Raw genomic sequence first — 9,667 nt, forward strand, 5'->3', positions numbered from 1 at the left:
AAGTTCAACGCATTCTCGAGTCCCAGAGGGTTCGTATTTCCTTCCAGTATTTGATTCATTGGAGGGGTTATGGACCCGAAGATAGGTCTTGGGTGCCGACGCGCTCTGTGCGAGCCGACCGACTGATCAGGGCTTTTCATCGGGGGTTTCCTGGGAGTCCGGTGGCCCCCCCCCTTGGGAAGAGGGTACTGTCATGACCCCGGCTGTCAGTGTTTCTTGAAATGTGTCTGGGGGGAGGGGCCCCTCCTCCATGCCTCGTTCCTGGAATCCAGGTGCCTTTATCTTCAGGGCACTTCCGTTTATGCAGTGCCAGTTATAATTCTACTCTTCATTGTATCGCTGGTCCCTGTAAGTTCTGATCCTGCCTCCCGTCCTGACTACATTCGTTCTCCCTGCTTCCCATACCCTGTGTGTGCTCCCTACGCCTCTTGTTCTGACTGTGTACGTTCTCCCTGCATCCCGTCCAGACTTTGTCCCCTATGCTTTCCATCCTGACCGCCTGTGTTCCTCTCAGACTCCTTCCTACCTCCCCTGTTGTTCTGCCCTTCTTGCTACTACCTGCTCTCCCAGCTCCCGACTTCGGCTTGTCTATGGACTCTGTTTCCACGCTCCCCCACTCTTTGACGTTTTCTCTTGGCTTCCTAGACTGTTTATATTTGACCCCTGGTACCTCGTTGACCTCCTGGTTCTGACTTGGACCCGTACGACCTTCCACTGGGGAGACTTGTGCCCTCTAGTGGAGGATTGCTGTCAGCACTCGCCTGGTGCTTTGGCTGCCCCTGCTGGTTTGTTAAGTCTAGTACCATCTAGTGGGGAATCCGTACCTAGCATTCTCCAAACAACATTCTCCAACAACAAAATGGAAAATGGCCCTGTGGGACGGTGTAAAACCAGGTGTTTGTACTTTTGGCAGTAGGAACAGATGCTAAGGCTTGCTGGAAAATGAGATTAAACTTGGACTAAGCATTGGGTTTATCATGGACTAAAAAATAAATAATAAAAGACAATGCAAGTATATATAGGGCTTGTCATATCCTCCCTTTTTTCTTAACCCCTTTACGACCAAGGACGTACTGGTACGTAAAGTCGTCCCACAAAAAAATAAGCCCTCATATGGCAAAATTGCCGGAAAAATAAAGTTAAGGCTCTCAGAAGAAGGGGAGGAAAAAACAAAAATGAAAAAACGGAAAATCACCTGGGGTGAAGGGATTTCCTGAACTTTACGTTTCCTCTTTCTATTAAAACTTATTACTTTTTAGCATCCCTCTTTCACTCTTTTCCTCCCTACCTCCCCCATGCTATGTAATCTATTATTTTGATTTTTACTTTATTCTTCACTGTTAAAAACTTCTGAAAATCGTAATAAAAATTACTGTAATACACAAAAAAAATGCTATTTCGTAAGTTTATTGGCTTTTACTTTTTTTGTGGAGAAAAAAAAAAGTTCTTAAATTCTTAATTTTTGATAAAAAGGATAAACATTTAATAAAATTAAACATTTCCCATTTTCTGGGTATGAAAATGGCTTCTCGCCTATGTGAGCTCTTTAATATTTAACATGAGATGTTTTGAAAGAAAAGAATTTCTCACATTCTCAACAAAGATATGGCTTCTTCCCGATGTGATTTTTTTGATGTTTAATCAAATGTGATTTACACACAAAACATTTCCCACATTTTGCACATGAAAAAGGCTTCTCCCCTGTGTGAATTCTCTGATGTGTAACAAGAGCTGATTTATCTGCAAAACATTTCCCACATTCTGAACATGAATATGGCTTCACATCTGTGTGAAGTCTCTGGTGGAAACGAAGACCTGATAGCAGAGTAAAATCTTTCCCACACACTGAACATGAATATGGCTTTTCCCCTGTGTGAATTCTCTGATGTGTAACAAGAGTTGATTTAGTTGTAAAACATTTCCCACATTCTGGACATGAAAATGGCTTCTCCCCTGTGTGAGTTCTCTGATGTGTAACAAGAGCTGATTTTTCTCCAAAACATTTCCCACATTCTGGACATGAAAATGGCTTCTCCCCTGTGTGAGTTCTCTGATGTGTAACAAGAGCTGATTTTTTTCTAAAACATTTCCCACATTCTGAACATGAATATGGCTTCACATCTGTGTGAAAGCTCTGGTGGAAACGAAGACCTGATAGCCGAGTAAAATCTTTCCCACACACTGAACATGAATATGGCTTTTCCCCTGTGTGAATTCTCTGATGTGTAACAAGAGTTGATTTAGTTGTAAAATATTTCCCACATTCTGGACATGAAAATGGCTTTACCCCTGTGTGAGTTATCTGATGTGTAACAAGATTTGATTTTTTTCCAAAACATTTCCCACATTCTGCACATGGATATGGCTTCTCCCCTGTGTGAGTTCTCTGATGTGTAACAAGATTTGATTTTTTCCGCAAACATTTCCCACATTCTGCACATTGATATGGCTTCTCCCCTGTGTGAGTTCTCTTGTGTACAGCAAGGTTTGATTCACAATTAAAACACTTCTCACACTCTGAACATGAAAATATCTTCGTTCCTATATTAGTTCTAACATCTCTTCTGTGACTTTTATTTTCCTTAATAGCCTGTGATGAATCAGAAGATAGGACCTGTTTAATAGGATCAGATGGTAGATCTTTGCTCTGAAGCGTTGAGGATACAACTGGGATAACGCACTGTTCTTCATGTGTGTCTTGTGGCACACCAAGATCATATAATTGAATGTCTGAAGAAGTCAGAAGCCCCTCTGATCTCCTAATACAGTCACCTGTCAAGAATAACACCGTTTATTGAAAAAGTATTATGTATAGTTTATTTTTTAACTATATCCAAAGTCCATTAAAATTGCAAGTCATGTTGCAAAATGTCATTATTCACTAAGGTAATGGTGACAAAACAGTTCACATGCTTAAGGTCCAGTCACACTAAGCAACTTACCAGCGATCCCAACAACGATAGGGATCGCTGGTAAGTTGCTAGGAGGTTGCTGGTGAGCTGTCACACTGCGACGCTCCAGCGATCCCACCAGCAACCTGACCTGGCAGGGATCGCTGGAGCGTGGCTACACGAGTTGCTGGTGAGCTCACCAGCAACCAGTGACCAGCCCCCAGTCTCCTAGTTACAGCACACATCAGGTTAATTAACCCGATGTGTGCTGCAGCTAAATGTGCACAGAGCAGGGAGCAGCGCACACTGCTTAGTGCTGGCTCCTTGCTCTCCTAGTTACAGCACACATCGGGTTAATTGCCTGATGTGTGCTGCAGCTATCTGTGCACAGAGCAGGAGCCGGCAGCACAGGCAGTGAGAGCGGAGGAGTCTGGTATCAAAGGTAAATATCGGGTAACCAAGGACAGGGCTTCTTGGTTACCCGATGTTTACATTAGTTACCAGCCTCAGCAGAAGCCGGCTCCTGCTCACTGCACATTAGTTGTTGCTGTCTCGCTGTCACACACAGCGATCTGTGCTTCACAGCAGGACAGCAACAACTAAAAAATGGCCCAGGACATTCAGCAACAACCAACGACCTCACAGCAGGGGCCAGGTTGTTGCTGGATGTCACACACAGCAACATCGCTAGCAACGTCACAAAAGTTGTTCGTTACCAGCGATGTTGCTAGCGATGTTGCTTAGTGTGACGGGGCCTTAACATGTAAAATATTGGTGATAAATAGTTCACTTTCTAACGAAGATCACAGAGCAAGGACCACTAGAGAATGATATCAGGCCACCAGGATTGGCTCTAGCAGTTTCCCAATACAGTGTTTAATTCAGCATCTTCCTAGGTTCATGTCTCAAGAGTGTTGGTCACCAGTATTTTGTACTGACTCTCAGTGGAGAATCATAAATGAGCCTGTCAGTCTATACTATTAGATGGGTCTGTGTCACAATCCCTGACAGCCACATGCATTTTACTGCAGAATGGAGGAGCAGTGCGATTATATATGAAGAAGCTCTGACTTTGCAGAAAGTATAAAACTGGAAAAGTAAATTTGTAAAGGAGTCTTATGTTGTTAAAAAAGTGGAAGAATGCGATAAATGAATATACACAGCTATACACCTCATTCCCTGACCTCAACCCCGCTGTACTACAGAACACCAGTGACTGTTCGTCCGCAGTCTCCTACATCATGTCTGCTCTCTGTCTGAAACTTAACCTCTCCAAAACTGAACATATTCAACTCCCTTCATCTACTAACCTCCCTAAACCGAACATCTCCCTCTCTGTGTGCAGCACCATGATAATGCCTAGACCGCAGGCTCGCTGTCTAGGTGTTATGTTTGACACAGATTTTCCCTTCACCTCCTATACACAATTTCTCGGTCACTCTTGTCGCTTGTGTCACGAACTTTCCTCTGTTGCAGATTTTGGTTTTTGGTGACAGGTTCTGAGTCTGATTCTCACTTTTTCTTGTGGGACTCAGTTTATTAAATGGATTCCCTTTCCTTTGGGGAGGAGAGGGTTAATGTCAGTTTCCCTCCAGCAGATCCTAACTCCTGGTCAGGTGTTTCCGGTTGGGACCAAGCCCAGGCCCTATAAATACCCTCAACTTCCACCAGAGGGTGCAGGTTATTTTCATCATTTGGAAGCTTGGCCAGGAGGTGGAAGGAGCTGGTATTTTCCCCTCTCTGAAACGTGTGTTGTGGTCTGAAGCATTAGTGCTTGCTGCAACAGTTCTAGGTGTGGTGGTTAAATGGTATGGATGTTCCCCAGTAGTGTGTTTCAGTCACCCCCCTTCCTGTTTATTTCCCCTCCTGCACTTTTAGTGGCTCCTTTGTGTGTGGTTCCCATGTGTACAAGTAGTTGTTACCCCTATTTATCATATTTGCTAGTGGGGTGTTTACTTTGGTTCTTGTCCCTTTCCCCCGGATGGTGGGTTGTGGAGGGGGGAGTCTTAACATCAGGGACAAGGACAGGAGATATGGCCTAGGTTGGGAGCCTGGACCTCCCTACTAACAAGGGTACCTCCAGGTGTTAGGGGAACAAAGGGAAGCCTATACTGGCCCCATCAACCTGTGACAGCTTGCACCTGAAAAAAATCTCTACAATCCGCCGCTTTCTCACTATGTAAACTAAAAAACCCTTACGGTGGCCCTGACCCACTCCCGCCATGTTTACTTTAATTCCCTATTAATTGGCCTCCCCTCACTAGACTTTCCCTTCTTCAATAAATCCTTAATGCTGCAGCCAGGGTCATAGTTACTACTAGCTAATCACTACTCAGATGCTTTTGCTCTGTGCCAGTCATTGCTGTAACGCTTGGGGCCAATATAGAGGCAGCAAATGGGAGTAGTGGACACACTGGACCACAGGGGGGACCTGTGCTTACCCTTTAGAGGGGGGGGCTTAACTACTTATGATTGTTTGTATATGAACCTTTGAATTGTAAATATAAATATGTTGGCGTTATATTACAATAATAATCTTTATTTCTATAACCATTAGGCTATGTGCGCACTGGGAAATGGAATTTTCTTGAGAAAATTCCGCATGCTCTTAAAGATTACCGCACCCGCAACTGCATGCGGTTTGCCGCGGTTTTGCCGCGTGCGGGTTGGGATGTGCTTTATTGCATTCAATGCAATAAAGCACATTGGAAAAAAAAAAAAAAAAAAAAAAGTCATTTAATTCTGAGATAGTAGATAGATAGATAGATAGATAGATAGATAGATGACAGATCGCTACATTTCCCACGGTCGGCAGTGAGTTCACATTACCGGCCGTGGGAAATGACCGGTAATTACCTCTGCTGTCTGCTGCATTCATTCAGCGCTGTGTCTGTGACAGTCGCGGCTGGATGTAAGCAGCGCAGGATGTCGGAGCTGTGGATTACGTCGGAGCTTTGGTGCGGGAGGGGTTAATAAAATGGTGAACGAGGCTTGTTTGTTTTATTTTAAAATAAAGGATTTTTCGGTGTCTGTGTTTTATTCACTTTACTTACGGGTTAATCATGTCAGCTGTCTCAGACGCTGCCATGATCAAGTCTGGAGTTAATGGCGGTGATCCACCACCATTAACCCCTTGTATTACCCTGACCGCCACTGCTACACGGCGGCAGGAAGAGCCGGGGACACGCCGGTGCTGCCGCATAATGCATGCGACAGTCCCGGGGCAGCTGCGGCTGATATTCTCGGCTGTGCAACGACCTGTACAACGATATCGGCAGTCGCTGGGACTATGTCACATAGCACAATTCAAATCTTGATTAGTAACATAGGCGTGCATCTACATTGCCTTTTCCGTGCCCCCTCTGCTGATTGGTGGTCTTAACTGCATTGTGACTGGGCGGCCTTGCCTTTTTTTTGTTAAAAAGAAAGATGCTGGTCTGTGCCCTGTCTTGATTTCTGAGAATTGAATAGGATTACTATTAAGAATTTTTATCCGCTTCCACTCATCCATGATCTGATTAACCAACTTTCTGGGGCTAGTTGGTTTACTAAACTTGATCTTGGGGGAGCATATAATCTAATCCGTATCCGAGAAGGGGATGAGTGGAAGACGGCCTCTCTCACGTCCCAAGGCTTAACAATTTGGTTATGCCTTTTGGGGTGACGAACGCGCCAGCCATTATTCTAAATTTCATAAATGACGTTGTTTCTGATTTTATTGGACAATTGTGGTCATCTTCTCGATGATATCCTGATTTTTTTCTACTGATAAGGAATCTCATATTGAACATGTTCATTCTCTGCTTCGTAGACTACGGGATAATTCGTTGTTTGTTAAGTTTGAAAAATGCATTTTTTTCTGTGCAGGAAATCTCATTTCTGTGGTTCATTTTGTCAAGTGTTGGGTTCAAGATGGATCCCGGTAAGGTACAGGCCATTGTCGACTGGATACAACCCAGGGATCTCAAAGCATTGCAATGTTTTTGGGATTCGCTATTATAGAAAATACATTAAAGGGTTCACACAAATCGTCAAACAGTTTACTGATCTTACATGTAAGGGGGCGGATTTGAAAGAATGTTCACCAGCAGCTGTGCAGGCCTTTTCTGAGTTGAAAAAGCGTCTCGTGTCTGCCTTGGTTCTGGTTCAACCTGATCTCTCGAGGCCATTTATCATTGAGGTGGATGCTTCTGATGTCGGGGTGGGGGCAGTTTTGTCTCAGGAGCCTAGCACCCTGACTCATCTGTGGCCCTGTGCTTTTTTTTCCAGGAAGTTTTTTCCGGCTGAGAGAAACCATGATGTGGGTAACTGGAGGCAGTCAAGTTGGCTTTTGAAGAATGGAGGCACTTTTTGGAGGGTGCAGTTCATCGTATTACTGTGGTCACCGATCACAAAAACCTGGCGTATATTGAGTCAGCCAAGCGGTGGACCCCGCGGCAAGCTAGGTGATCATTGTTTTTCTCCAGATTTGATTTTTAATTTACCTTTCGACCTGGGTCCAAGAATATTAAGGCGGTTGCTCTGTCCCGTAGTTTGGACACTGTGTCTCTTCCTAAGCCTCCCTACTCCATTCTTCCTCAGGTGGTAATGGTCGCGGTTTTGTCCTCTGAGCTGGAGCCTGAGATCCGGGAGGCTGTCGTCAGCACCCTCTGCAGTACCGAACCCAAAACTGTTTGTCTCGGGGCACCTCCGCTTGCGGGTGCTACAGGGATTCCATGAGTTGGTACTTAGTGGAAAGCCCGGTATCTCGGCCACTCTTCAGGCCGTTGCTCATCTCTTTTGGGGGCCTTCTATGTACTCGGATGTGGCTGATTTCGTGTCTACCTGTGTCACTTGTGCGCATACCAAGGTTTGTCGTAATTGGCCGGCCAGGGAACTGGTCTCATTGCCAGTTCCTGAAAGACCATGGACCCATCTGTCCATGGAGTTCATTACAGATCTCCCTGTTTCTAACGGTATGACTGTCATTTGGGTGGTAGTTGATCGTTTTAGCAAGCAGGCACATTTTGTTCCCCTATCAGGTTTGCCCAATGCTATGACACTTTCCAGACTCTTCATCGAGCAAGTGGTTAGGTTGCACAGGGTGCCTCAGAATATCGGGTCCGCTAGAGAGTAGTTTATTTCCCGATTCTGAGGGCCTTCTGCAAACGGTTGGGGATTGATTTGGCTTTTTATTCGGCCTATCATCAGGAGTCCAATAGGCAGACGGAAAGGACCAAATCAAACCCTGGAAGAGATCCTGCGTTGTTTGGTGAGCGCCCACCAGGATGATTGGTGCCAATCTTTGCCTCTTGCAAAATTCACTTTTAATAGCCGTATCAACCAGTCCCCTTCTTTTTGTAATTATGGCTTTCACCCTCATTTTAGGGAATTTTCCAGGTTAGATTCTAGATGTCTGGGGGTTGATTCTGTCATTCAGCATCTGGGGAAGTTTGGAGGGAGGTCCAGTGGAAAATTGGGCTCAGGGTAGTCAGAAGCGATATGTGGATAGGAGACATTCGGTGGGGCCAGTCTTTCAGGTAGGGGTTAAGGTGTGGTTGTCCACCAGGATCATCGAGCTTAGGACCCAGTTTGGCAGATGGTACTTTATGTTTATTGGCCCTTATGAGAGTATTGAGGTGGTTAACCCAATTGCTTTTCGGTTGCATCTTCCTCAGTCTCTACGCATTCCCATTGTTTTTCACAAGTCGTTGCTCAAACTGTTTGTCCGTTCGGTTTTGGACTTACCGTCTCCACCTCCTCCTGTTCTGGTGGATGGTGAGACGGAGTATGAAGTTCAACGCATTCTCAAGTCCCAGAGGGTTCGTATTTCCTTCCAGTATTTGATTCATTGGAGGGGTTATGGACCCGAAGATAGGTCTTGGGTGCCGACGCGCTCTGTGCGATCCGACCGACTGATCAGGGCTTTTCATCGGGGGTTTCCTGTGAGTCCGGTGGCCCCCCCCCCTTGGGAAGAGGGTACTGTCATGACCCCGGCTGTCAGTGTTTCTTGAAATGTGTCTGGGGGGAGGGGCCCCTCCTCCATGCCTCGTTCCTGGAATCCAGGTGCCTTTATCTTCAGGGCACTTCCGTTTATGCAGTGCCAGTTATAATTCTACTCTTCATTGTATCGCTGGTCCCTGTAAGTTCTGATCCTGCCTCCCGTCCTGACTACATTCGTTCTCCCTGCTTCCCATACCCTGTGTGTGCTCCCTACGCCTCTTGTTCTGACTGTGTACGTTCTCCCTGCATCCCGTCCAGACTTTGTCCCCTATGCTTTCCATCCTGACCGCCTGTGTTCCTCTCAGACTCCTTCCTACCTCCCCTGTTGTTCTGCCCTTCTTGCTACTACCTGCTCTCCCAGCTCCCGACTTCGGCTTGTCTATGGACTCTGTTTCCACGCTCCCCCACTCTTTGACGTTTTCTCTTGGCTTCCTAGACTGTTTATATTTGACCCCTGGTACCTCGTTGACCTCCTGGTTCTGACTTGGACCCGTACGACCTTCCACTGGGGAGACTTGTGCCCTCTAGTGGAGGATTGCTGTCAGCACTCGCCTGGTGCTTTGGCTGCCCCTGCTGGTTTGTTAAGTCTAGTACCATCTAGTGGGGAATCCGTACCTAGCATTCTCCAAACAACATTCTCCAACAACAAAATGGAAAATGGCCCTGTGGGACGGTGTTAAACCAGGTGTTTGTACTTTTGGCAGTAGGAACAGATGCTAAGGCTTGCTGGAAAATGAGATTAAACTTGGACTAAGCATTGGGTTTATCATGGACTAAAAAATAAATAATAAAAG

General features: G+C 45.7%; 1 protein-coding gene across 1 annotated transcript; it reads right to left on the reverse strand.

Annotated features, from left to right (window-relative positions):
- Positions 1-1,594: 1,594 nt before the first annotated feature.
- LOC142312992 (uncharacterized) lies at positions 1,595-9,470 on the reverse strand. Its single transcript, XM_075351980.1, has 2 exons — positions 9,335-9,470; positions 1,595-2,772 (listed from the first exon to the last, which is right to left on the reverse strand). Exons 1-2 carry the CDS (start codon positions 9,468-9,470, stop codon positions 1,595-1,597), a joined length of 1,314 nt encoding a protein of 437 aa, XP_075208095.1.
- Between the last annotated feature and the right edge of the window lie 197 nt (positions 9,471-9,667).

The sequence above is a fragment of the Anomaloglossus baeobatrachus genome, chromosome 5, assembly GCF_048569485.1.
Source record: "Anomaloglossus baeobatrachus isolate aAnoBae1 chromosome 5, aAnoBae1.hap1, whole genome shotgun sequence".
NCBI classification, from domain to species: Eukaryota; Metazoa; Chordata; class Amphibia; order Anura; family Aromobatidae; genus Anomaloglossus; species Anomaloglossus baeobatrachus.

Excerpts from the sequence above, each read along its gene's own strand:
- LOC142312992 (XM_075351980.1), bottom strand. The coding sequence starts at position 9,470 with ATGGTACTAGACTTAACAAACCAGCAGGGGCAGCCAAAGCACCAGGCG. Across the intron at positions 2,773-9,334 it reads AGAACCAGGAGGTCAACGAG|GTGACTGTATTAGGAGATCA; the intron begins GTACCAGGGGTC and ends TATTCTTGACAG.